This window comes from Meriones unguiculatus, chromosome 3 (assembly GCF_030254825.1).
Source record: "Meriones unguiculatus strain TT.TT164.6M chromosome 3, Bangor_MerUng_6.1, whole genome shotgun sequence".
In the NCBI taxonomy this organism is placed as follows: Eukaryota; Metazoa; Chordata; class Mammalia; order Rodentia; family Muridae; genus Meriones; species Meriones unguiculatus.
The window spans coordinates 84,231,566-84,243,952 of NC_083351.1; the positions used below are offsets into that span (position 1 = coordinate 84,231,566).

General features: G+C 38.8%; 1 protein-coding gene across 3 annotated transcripts in view; it reads left to right on the top strand.

Moving 5' to 3' along the window:
* Utrn (utrophin) overlaps positions 1–12,387 on the top strand; it is a 524,212-nt gene that overhangs the window by 208,905 nt on the left and 302,920 nt on the right. For all 3 annotated transcript variants that reach the window (XM_060380271.1, XM_060380270.1, XM_060380269.1), the window contains 6 exons: positions 541–705; positions 1,290–1,427; positions 6,963–7,154; positions 8,179–8,351; positions 10,778–10,928; positions 12,174–12,349. In XM_060380271.1, the coding sequence (XP_060236254.1) occupies positions 541–705; positions 1,290–1,427; positions 6,963–7,154; positions 8,179–8,351; positions 10,778–10,928; positions 12,174–12,349 (995 nt within the window). The remainder of the gene's footprint in view (positions 1–540; positions 706–1,289; positions 1,428–6,962; positions 7,155–8,178; positions 8,352–10,777; positions 10,929–12,173; positions 12,350–12,387) is intronic.

A 12,387-nucleotide genomic window follows, 5' to 3' on the forward strand; every position in this document is an offset into this window, starting at 1 on the left:
ACTTCTTTGTTGTTGTTGTTGTTCATTTATTTTTTATTGAAATTGCTATTCTAACTTTCATTTTTTTTTTTCCAAATGTGATGTTTTGCTATATAGATGTGAAGATATGGCATTTGGGATTACAATCTTCTTTGAGGTTTGAGTATCAAAAAACCCAAGGGGAATTCTTCTTGGGGAGCATTTATGTGCAGTGTTCTCTAGGGTTCTTGCCCTGGGTGAGAATTGGCCATCATTTCTTTCATGTCTGTGGCAGGGATGGCTTGAACATGGGCCTGTTTCCTATAGGGTGTTCACAGTGTCATCTGCCATACAGTACTCCAAGCAGCCATGGTCAACTGAGCACACTTCATGTCCTTGGCGCCAGGCTGAAAAATGAGTTATTCAAAGAAGTCTAGATTTTCAAACATCATTGCTCTGTGATGAATGACATTAGCATTATTTCCCATAAATGGTGGTTCCTGCTGTAACCCTCACCTCTCAGGATGAGTTAGGAAAATAAAGTCAGCAGTACACTCTCAAAGGCCTCTTTTCCTTCCCTAGATGTTGATAGGCCAGGACCCTTCTTCATCCTACCCATGCTTGGACCGTGCTGGAACTGTTGAAGCTGCAGGGCCTTTCTCTGACTTGGAAAGATTAGAAAACGACATAGAGCACATGTTGAAAGTTGTGGAAAAGCACTCGGACTCCAGCAATGATGAGGAAAAGGTGGGTGGTTTGCAGACTCTACTCTTTTTTTTTTTCTCTTTTAATAATGTGGATTTACTTGCTTGACTCACCACATGAAGAAATCCAGATGTGATTTGTGAGGATTGTTGTCAAAGCTATCAGGTGACTTATGCAGTGCTTGAATACAACCCAGTGTGGTGACACATTCATCTAATCCCAGCACATGGGAGGCAGATGCAGAAAGAGTGGAAGTTCATGATCTTCTTTCGCTATATAGCAAGTACAAGGCTAGCCTGGACTACACGAAACCTTGTCTCAAGCAAACAAACAAACTAATAATAATAATAATAGTAAAGAATCATAGTGACTTACGTATACTTCCTACTTTCTTACTTATGACTGTCATTAGCTAAGGTGTGATAAGCTAGCTTTGGGATATTTTATTTTCAAATACAAATTACCTGAAGAAAATCAGGAGCAGTTGTTCCATTCAGGCTAAAGCTTGACCCACACTGCCTTGTCTGTCTGTTTCAGTTTAGTTCTTACATGGAACAATGCAGCGTATTAAGTCTGTCTCTGCATTTTTATTTTCAATAATTTTTTTTTCTTCTTTAAACATTCAGATGGATGAGGAGAGAGCCCAGATTGAGGAAGTTTTGCAAAGAGGGGAACATTTGTTACACGAACCTATGGAGGACAGTAAGAAAGAAAAGATCCGTTTGCAGTTGTTACTTTTGCATACACGTTACAACAAAATCAAGGTAAGATGGGATGTCTCCTATCCTGTTGTGCCATCCTCGCCAGTGATACAAGCAGATCAGTCAGGAAGTTATGTTATTTTCTCCTCACTTTCTTCTTATGTCTGACTAATTACTGTTCTTTTGAGGGTTGGGGGTTGGACCCTATGCCTTGTGTATGCTGTTGACTATTTGGGAGTTTCATATCATGCACTCTATCACTCAGTTCCTTGTCCTCTCATGGCTGTTCCCTCACTCTTATAACCTGCCCCACAAAAGAAAAAGAAGACAAGTCCATTTTTGGTTGTGCATGTACTCACTGGAGCATGGTCAAACTCGCAGTGGCCAGCCTGCTAAATAAATTGAGTCCTTCTCCACCTGCACTCCTGCCAGAGCCATTTTAAGAGTTCTCTTTGATGGCTTCCTTTTAGGCTGTTCCTTTGGGAGTTGGGGTTGCAGTAGAGGTAGGGGCTGTCACAGAAGCCTTCTATGTCCTCTTCTCAGCTGTGTCTGCAGTCATTGATACCACTGCAAGAAGAAAGAGTAGCTTCCTTGTGGTGTTTTAAATGATGTGCCCGAGGGTTCTGTTCTCCAGTAGTTCTTTCTGGAATCAACTTTATTTGATCACTTTGGAACTGAGTGTATTCCTGTGCCATGGCTTGCTATCTCTGTCTGCAGGGGCCTTGCTGTATGATCCAAAATGAAGTTGCCATCTGCTTCCACCTTCCACATGTTTCCTTTCTTAGTCTTAAAAAGTAACCTGTCTGTCTAGAAGGAGGGAGCTTCAGTTCTATTCTCTGCTGTTTTCTTGTTTATCACATCATATGAAGCAGGAATCACAACCATTAGGCTATGGACTGGGGATGCCGGTCTGGGAATTGTGTATGTCACAAGCATGAGGACTTGAACTCAGTTCAGTCCCCAGAATCATGTAGGGATGCTGAGCATGGTGGCACAGTACTATAATCCCCAGGCTTTGTTGGCCAGAGCGTCTAGCCTAATGAGTGAGCTCTAGGCTGTGAGAAAGGGCCAATGAGAGACCCTGTCTCAGCAGGCAGGTGGTGTTTCTCAGGGTAACACTCGGGCACATGCACACTTGGATGTACATGTGTACATGTGCACTTCGGAACACTTGCATGGGTGTATGCACACACACACACACCCTCCTTGGTGGAATAAAACAACATGTAGGTTTCAAGTTGAATCTAACATCAGGTATTTACCATTTGATTGTTACAAGGTCATAGAAAAGTGATGGCCCATGTGTGGAGGTTAGTGGACAAGTAGGTGGGTTTGTTTTTTCACCCTATACATCTAGGGCGACAAAGCCGTGCCGTCAGGGCTGGTGGCATGTGGCCTCACCCACTGACCCATCTCTGTGTGTTGTTTTTTAATTGAGTATTGAAATTATTTGGAGAACTTAAAGAAACAAAGTCATAACAATAACAACAACTAAAACAGAAGTGGCCAAGTCCATATCTAAGAGTAGTTAAACCCAGAATCCTTTAGGTTAGTCTAGGAGTGGCACATTTAAGAAATAAAGCTAAAAATGATAATGAAAAATTCATGAAAGTGTATATTGTATGCCGAACATTCTCTCCCATAATTCTCTGCCCACCTCTTTCTCCTTCTTACTTGCATCATCCCCCTTTGTTCCCCTAGAAGTTTCACTTGTACTTTTCTGTCAGAGATATAATATTCATAATGTCTAGGAACCACAAAGTAGAGACAACATATACTATTTGTCTTTCTGAGACTGGCTTAATTTGCTTAATATAGTTGTTACATTTTTTTGTTAACCATATAACTTCATCTTTTCTTATGGTTGAAAAATTCCAGTGTCCATTTTCTTTACCCATTCTTCTGTTGATGTACACCCAGTTTTATTATAATCGAGCTACTGTGCTGTAGGTTACTCTAATATGCATTCACAATTAGCAACTCAAGGACAGAACCTACTTTCTTTAGTAAAATATCTATGAAATGGCCTTTTCTCATTTGTTGACTAGGGTATTACTCTGAAATATATATGCATTCTTGGTGCTTGGGAGATGACTGAGCAGGTAAACTGCTTGGTATGTAAGTACATGGACCTATGTTTGGACCTTTAGCACTTTAGCTGGGTGAATTTGGCAACCTACCTGTAATTCCAACCCATCAAAGAAGAAGATCCCCAGAGCAAGCTGATTAGCTAAACTCATGTCAGCCAGTACTGGATTCAATTGAGATACTCTGCCTTAGCGACTTAGGTCAAGAATGATAGAGGAAGACTCCTCAGCTCAGCCTGCAGCTTCCTCATGCATGCATACATATCTACGCTTGCAGACACATACACACATATGCACATGCATGCAAGCAAGGAGGCATACACACACATATGCACACAAGCAAGCACACACGTACCCATGTTTGCACGCCAGGCATAGAAATAAAAAAAGAAAATATAGGTAGGGTCATTTAGATGATTCAGCTGTCACAAATGCTGGCTATGCAGCCCTGACAGCATAGCATCAATCCCGGAAACCCAAAGTGGAAGGAAAGAACCGAATCTGAAAGTTGTGCTTTGACCTCCATACCTGTCAGTGATTTTGAATTCTATAACAATAGGATAGAGTCGATGCGTTATAAAATGCAGACGATAATCTTTCTTATAGCACAATAATAGTATTTTGTTGGGTTTTGTCTCTTAGTTATTTTTAATGTGTGTGTAGCAACTCATGACTGTGGTTTTCCTTTAAGATTTTTAAAACCTCCTTTGCTTTCTGGAACATCTGTTTTCTTGAAAGAGTTGATGAATAGAAATTCTATTCCATTTCAGTTTTTTTTTTTCTGCCCTAATAGGGCAATAACAACAAAATAGTAAACTATTCAGTTAAATTTTTCTCTGTGCGGCCTGTATTGTGGATGTGGGCCACCCCATGTAACATCATATCTTCCCAGTACTCCCTGCATGTGACATGCTGGCTTTTTGTTTCTGTCCCTGGGCAGCCTGTGTGTGCCTGAACTGTGTGGTATGTGCATGGGAGTGAGCATGCAGATGCCTGAGGAGGGTGTCTTCCCTATTGTTCGTCACTTTATTTTTTGGGGGACAGAGGCTGATTGAATGTAAAGCTCAGAGTTTCCGCTGGGCAGACTGGCCAGTGAACATCTGGTATCTTCCTGTCTCCTATTGCCAACAAGGGGTGACAGGAGCATGTGGTGAAAGGATTCAAACTCCAGCCCAGCCATTTCCCTACTCCTCCCCACACCCTAGTCCCTCCCCTTGAGCTCTCCCCACTTCCACAAGTAGACTTCTTTAAAAATAGAATTATCCAGAAATAAAGTCTAGGTCAACCCCCTGAAGACATTTTTTCCCCCGTAGGACATTTTCACTGATCACCCTGGGAGGAAAAAAATCTATCTGGAGAGTAGAAAGCACATTTTGAACTGTCAGGCTTTTGCAAAGAGTAGAAAGGGACAGAAAAGCCTGAGTTGATTAGTAGATGAGATCATCTTGATGGATGTGAATTCTATTTGTTTGTGTGCTTAAACCTGGGTCTTTATTGACCTTGCAGAATAAAGGCTTGGTATGAGACCCAAGAAGCAGACCAGGAGGGAGTCAGCAGTTTCAAGTGGTAGTGCCCAGTGATGTGAGGAGTATTGCAGAGATCAGTCCCCAAGTGTACCCGGGGCACTTGTGGAGCTTCAGCTGCTTTTGGTCTCTGAGAAACAGATCTGGTTAATGGCCAGAAAGCTGTAGCAGCAGGATGCTCTGAGGCCCTCAGTATGCATATACATTCATTGGATCGCTTTCTTTATCCTTGATAATGAGAAAAGGGATGTGTGAGCCTTCTTTGTGTCCTCACCCTGCCACGTTAGCCTCTTTTAAAAGACATTTAAATATCATATATACATATATTTTTAGCTTTTGTAAAATATTTAGCATCTTTTTATTTAGAAGTGGCTCCAAGACTGAGGTATTGATTACTTCAACATTCTTTTATATTTGCTAGAATATAGAATTTTTCTTAAATGTGAGTGCATACCTAGAAATGCCTGTAGAATACGATATAAACATATAGCATTAAAATAATATAATAATTATTAGAGATAATTTTAAATGGTCCCATTGATAAAGTCAGAAATCCGTAAGCTTGCTTTACACCTAGCTCTCTAGTAATGTCCAGTTGATGAGAATAGAAGCTACTCAGATTCTAGATGGCAGTGCACAAAGGTTTTTTAATTCAACAGTAGGCTACTGCGTCAGTGATTTGTAGCCTGGAGTTTTAACTCACTTAGAGATCTTGAAAATAATTATAATCTCTTAGTGGGGAAACATGTGTTTGTTATTACTACTATATCATCAAATTTACAGGTGAATACTCTCGTCTTAAAAATAAAGTGTAGACGTGAACATTTTGGGCTGGGGCCGTGTCTCAGCTGGTAGAGTGCTTGCCTTCACGAATGAAGTCCCATGTTAAATCCTCAGCAACATGTGCACTGGGTGCAATGGCACATTTTAATGGTTCTAGCATTCAGGAGATGGCAGCAGGAGGATCAGAGATTCAGGGCTATTCTTGGCTAAATAGAGAGTAGAGACAGCCTGGTGTATATGAGACCCTGTCTTCAATGAAAACAGTGCATCTGGTAACTGGCTACTTGAAAGTAGTAGACAGCATTCATTAAAGTATATCTGTCAAATGAGTGAAGTATTTCAACTCCTGAGGGTTAAAACTCCTGAGACAGCATTTTATTCTGAGTGGAGGATTCAGGATTTCTACAGTACAGCAAAGGAGGTCTGAGTCCAGCCCCATAGGACCCAGACCCAGTAGCCTTTGTCAGGTGTCTGTGCTCAGCAACACCGTTGCAAAGTTAGATCAATATTATTTCAGTCAAAACCCTCATAGCATTTCTTAATTAATAAATTAACTAATAATCCGTCCATCAGTCAATGAGATGTGGTCTTATTCTGTTGTTCTCACTGACTTTGAACCAAGAGGTCCTCCTATCTCAGCCTCACAGGGAATAAGACGTACAGGCATGTGCTACCATATCCTTTGAGTATGTTTTGAAAATATGTTCAGCTTTAGTTTTGAGCACTGTGGCCTACAAGTATTTACTCTAATGGTGGTATTGTAGAAGGATGATACAGTCATGATGTGAAAATAGTGTGTTTCAGGTAGAATTTACAATTGACAATGTATCTGTGTCCATTTAGGATGCAGTTGTGCTTCTTGCTACATAATGTTAGGTGACAGGGTCAGTGTTACTTTATGTGTAATGTGTAGCATCAGCCTGCACATGAAAGCTGAAGCAGTTTGCTGAGTTTCTGTAGCAATGAAGGTTAAACTTTGAAAATTATATTGAATAATGTTATTTTATAAGATTTATTAATTTTATGATATTTTATGTATGTACATAGTGTATTTTGATCATATTTACCTTATGGTTCTTAAAACTTTGGTTGATATTCTTGAATGCTATCATAAAACAGTCTAGTTTTTTTTTTTTTTTAATTTGTGGTTACTTTTATGGGAGGTTTTAAGACACCTGCATTATTTCTTTGAATGTTTTTTGTAGGCAGTCCCTATCCATCAGAGAAAAACAATTCCATCGTCTCCTGGAATTACATCATCAGTCCTCCCTGAAGATTATCTGGTTGAAATTAATAAAATTTTACTTATTATGGACAGCCTTGAAACATCACTTAATATTCCTGAGCACAGCACCACTGTCTATGGAGACTTCTCTTTCCAGGAGGACTCTCTGAAGGTAAAAGTCCAGTGCTGAACTTCAGGAACTGTGGGTAATAATGCAATGCAAGGATCCCTTCTTTCTCTCTCTCTTTCTCTCCCCTTTGGTTTTGACTTTTTCCTTCCTCCCTCTGTCCCATTCTCCCTCCGTCCCATTCTCCCTCCGTCCCATTCTCCCTTCCTCCCTCCCATCCTCTCTCTGTTTTTTAAAGACAGGCCCTTCTTGGATAGCCCAGGCTGTGTTGATACTCACATTCCCCTTCCTTTGCCTGTCAAGAGCTGGGATTACAGGTGTGAACCGCCATGCTGAGATGGAAAGTTGCTGTTGTATTTACTTATATGATCTAATCTTTGATTTGCTCCATATTAGTGATAAACTATATAAATAGTGAAACCTTACTGTGTTCACTGGTGGGATACAGCAAAGTTTTTCAATTTAAAAAGTATAGGTCTAGACTTTTATGAATGCACATTTATTTGTAACAACAGAGCTCTTATTTTAATCTTATATAAATTTGATTGTCATTTGTGACAAATGATGTCAGGTCATCCATATTGATTTAAGATTGGCTAGATGCCCAGGTTGTCATTGCATATTGATTGCAAGTTAAAAGTTTTAAATTTTTTGAAAGTTTTTCTCAAGTATTTGGTTGTACTTCTATATAAAGCCATAATAAAAGTCTCTGATAGATTTGACATGTTTGATGGATTTGATAATTCATTTTCTCAGTGATTAGGTGATTACGCTTGTAAAACTATGATTCTAGAGGTAAGCGTTTTCTTACCTACAGACAGTGTTTTCACAGCCTTTCTGTACTGTCCCTTGAAGCCAGTCAGAACATCTTTTCCATGCATCATTGTCATGGTATTCCTCACATTTTGAAACTATAAGATTTTATATAGAAAAGTCCCAGTTTGCACATGCAGTGGTAATTAGCCTCACTTTTGTTTTAAATGATTGCTATGCATGTGAACCTTTACCTGTGATTCTGTTGTTTTCTTAGTTTACTGAGTTCTGCTTTTGTATGATGATATGCTTGCAGAATATCAAGGATCAGCTGGACAAACTTGGAGAGCAGATTGCAGTTGTTCATGAGAAGCAGCCAGATGTCATCCTTGAAGCCTCTGGTCCCGAAGCCATTCAGATCAGGGACATGCTCACTCAACTGAATGCAAAATGGGACAGACTGAACAGAATGTACAGTGACCGGAAAGGGTATGTGTGAGTTAAATGAATATTTGACTTTAAGTAACGTAAGTACAAGTTCGTGGGTCATTGAAATAAGTCCATGTGTACAATAGTACCACAGAAAACATTTTCTACATATTTCTAATATGAAGTGTTAAAAAATAGAGATGAGGTTTATTTTTTAAACAGAAATGTGACCACACAAAACATTAACAACATAATATCTTAGTAAAATGGGAATACCTTTAGTTTTTAGCATAAAAATAGTCTTTTTTTAATATGAAAGGATTTTATTAATGTTCCTTTCTCTTACATGCCATGATTAATGTGAACAAAGAGCAGAAGCAGCTTCAGATAATTGGAATCCATATATAACCTCACACTTTCTTTTTTCTTTATAACCTTCTGCTTAATGGAATGTTTTGGGGCTTTTTCTTTAGTAGACTTTGAACAGGGTCCTGTGACTAGGAGTAAAGAAAAATGAGTGTGACTTTTTTTCCCCAGTAGCTGTGAAAGTAGAGAAATGTAAACACAATGTGAACTAGCCCAAATAAAAGTCCTGTGTAACAGAGAAGTTAGCACTGACTAATAATACATTGGAAATATTTAGATACAAAAACAAAGTATCATTGTTAAAAAAATTTTTTTTTACTCTGTAATTTATGTGGCTGCTCAATCATTAGAGCTATAGACCTTAATGACCTTTGTTGTTATGAAGATTTCTAAAATGTTCTCTGTGTAGTTAGAGCCATCCTTATGTGAATCCCTAAACATATTTTTTGTTAGAACTGGCATAGTAGTTACTTTCATGGTTGCTGATACAAATACTTGGTCAAAGCAACTTCAAGAAGGAAAGGCTGTTCTGGTTTCTGGTTTTAGGGAATACAGCTCTTTGACAGGAAATACATGTCTGCAGGAGAAGGAGGCTGGCTGGTCACAGTATGTCAGCAATCAGGAAGGGGACAAAGAACAGAAAGTCGGTTAAAGTAAAATCCCAAAGCCTTCCTCCAGTGAGGTTGTCTTCTAATGGTTCTCCAGCCTGTCCCAAACAGCCTCACCAGCTGGCGGCGTGTCTTCACACGCATGAGCCTATTTCGTATTCACACTGTGGTTATTAGATGAAGTCAATTAAAACAAGTAAATATGTGGAAACTCTGTATTAGAACCTGAGCTTGGCTACTGTACCCTGCCAGTGGTATTTATAGACACACCCTTCCTTTCGAACTTTGGCTAACATGGACAGGAATATTTCACCAGTATTACAGTGTGGCTCATCTTTTAAACCAAGGGATTGCTACTTAAGATTTCAAAATATTTTTCTACCTTGAAGATGGTATTTGTAGTTTTGTTTATTGTGTAAGTATTTGAACGTCGCTTAAGCTTGTGTGTACCCTTTGATGTACAACAAATTTGGTTTTATAAAATTGTATCTTACAGTTGTTTCCTTTTTGATGGCATAAAATTAACAAAACTTACATATCCGTTTCTTACATTTCCTGTGTGTGAGGAAATAATAATACGTGTTTGGAAAACAGTCTTAGTTGCTTGATTTAAAATTTCCACTTACTGAGCTTTTGGAATTTGATTTGGGCGTGTACGATGTATTCAGGCCGCATCTCAGTAGCTGTCCTGCTCCACCCTTAGTACCGTGAGTGCTGTGCACACTCCTCTGTTCTTCACATGACCTTTAGGCAACTGTTTGTGCTCCTCCAGTTAAACAATTTCTCTATTTTGCCTCATTATTAGTAAACAAATGACCAATTTTCCCCAATAACTTTTCATTGTCCTTACTGTTAGTAATAATGTCATAATTTAAAATTATGTTATTTTGTATTGATTTAGTTCTGCTAATTATGCTTTACTGTACCTTTCATTTTAGCTAAATATCATAGTTTCATTTTTAAGTTGTGGATTTTTTTTCACCCAGTATGAAAAATTTTCCTTAAATGTTCTAGAGTATTTTCTTGTACTATATTTTAACTTGTTTTTTCTTTGTTTTAACTTGAAATAAAGCCTTCTATCAGTAAAGCTTTCTAAGAGACTAGAATAGTCAATCATGTTTTTATGTTTCATGGTACTTAAATGGTAAGGTTATAAAATTGGATTGATTAATGTGCCTACAATTAATCAGAAGTGGCTGTGTAATTCAGAGAAGGTAAAACAAAATCTTTTTAAAAAGCAGAAAGAATGGGCAGGGAGGAGGCAGATAAATTCGTGGGGTGGAAGTCACACACTGTTTTGTATTTGGCACGAGGTTCATATCTCAAAAAGGGAATTAGTAAATACAACCTACCATGAAAATGAGTTTTGTTAAGCCTGAGGCTGTGATTTCACTCAATTTGAACTCCAGTTAAAATGAGCTTTGATTGTTTGAATAATTATTTTGAAAGAAAAGTTGCTTCCAGGTAGTTCTGCAAAGCTCGAAGCTCCTCTGATTCTTTTTTGTGCTCCAGGTCTTTTGGCAGGGCTGTGGAGGAATGGAGGCAGTTCCATCATGACCTTGATGACCTCACACAGTGGATATCTGAAGCTGAACACCTGCTGATAGACTCTTGTGCTCCAGATGGCGGCCTGGACATGGAGAAAGCCAGGACCCGGCAGCTGGTGAGCGCTTCTTAGCCCAGGAAGCTTGCAGGCTGGTTTAGATGCGGTTGCTGATAGACATTACAGAGGTTGGAACCACGTCTATTGATTTTTCACATATACAAATATCACTGTAGTTTTTGTTCTACATCTAGTTCCCAGTTTTAAAATTCTGTGAAACACTAGCCACCATATAGTTTTTAATCCAGATTTTAGAGAAGTTACAAAGAAAGAAGGCACCTTTAAGCCACTAATGTGAGAAACAGATGTCTTTTAAAATATTTCAAAGACATTTCTCTTCTGCAAATTTTATATTCAGAGTAATAAAAAAAAATTGTATTTAAGACTAAATCAAAGGCAGAGAAATATATGCGCCCTCACCGCACCTCTGCTTTGTGTCTCTAAACACTTAGGCATCCCATTGTTCTATTTTTGAATTATTGAAAATGTCATGAAAGTATACTATCCTTGACAGACAAGGTGAGCCTCTTGTAGGACTCAGCTTTGCGACCAGCAGAGTCAGCCCTGCCAACATAATAGATCACTGAAGAGAGTAATGAAGCAAACGGAGGTTCAGATTTCCATTGCCAAAAGTGCTTCTTGTTTCAGTACATTTTAAAAATATATTTCCTATAGACAGTTCATGGGGAGTCAAAAACAATGCTTTCTTCTTGCTTATCAACATGGTAATGCATCTTTTGAAATTTTAAGTTAGAAATAAATATTTAGATTCAACTTTAAAGTAGCCTGATCCTTTAAAATTTTTCTGACTGAGGCAGCATCTCAATAAAATGCACATTGAGAATTTTTATAAATGGCTTGATATAAAAATTTAGTGGTCAGATATTTGTGTGTGTGTGTTTGTGTGTATCTGTATGTCTGCACGTGCATGCACATGGATTACAAGCTGCTTTTATGTATTCCTTTGGAAGAAGATGGGCAGTTCCCCAGTTTGACCAAATGTGCTTGATGCTCCTGTTTGGAAGTAAACAAGTGATATTTGTTTCTTGTTACTAAGGCATCCTATGTGAGTGTATTCTGTCTGATTATACATGAGGAAGGGTTCAATTTCCAGATAGCCTTCATTTCCATGTGTCCCTGAAAATGTAATTAAATTATTTGAAAAGGCATTCTCATGGACATAAACAGTTCTCCCATAAAGTTGTTTCTGTAGCTGTTAAATTGATGCTGCAATATGGTATGCATTGAAGAGATCTGAACAGTTTGATTGAGTGGTGGAAATTTATAATGTGTTATCTGTCATAGGAACTGGAAGAGGGCCTCAGCAGCCACCAGCCCAATGTCATAGCTGTAAACCAGAAGGGGGAAAGCATTGTGCAGAGACTCCCTGCCTCAGATGCAAGCTTCCTGAAGAATAAGCTGACAGATTTAAACCAGCGCTGGAGCGCCCTTGTAGCAGAGGTGAAGGATCGGCAGCCCAGGTGATGATTTAGTTCTTGACATTTAAGCAGAGGGGTGA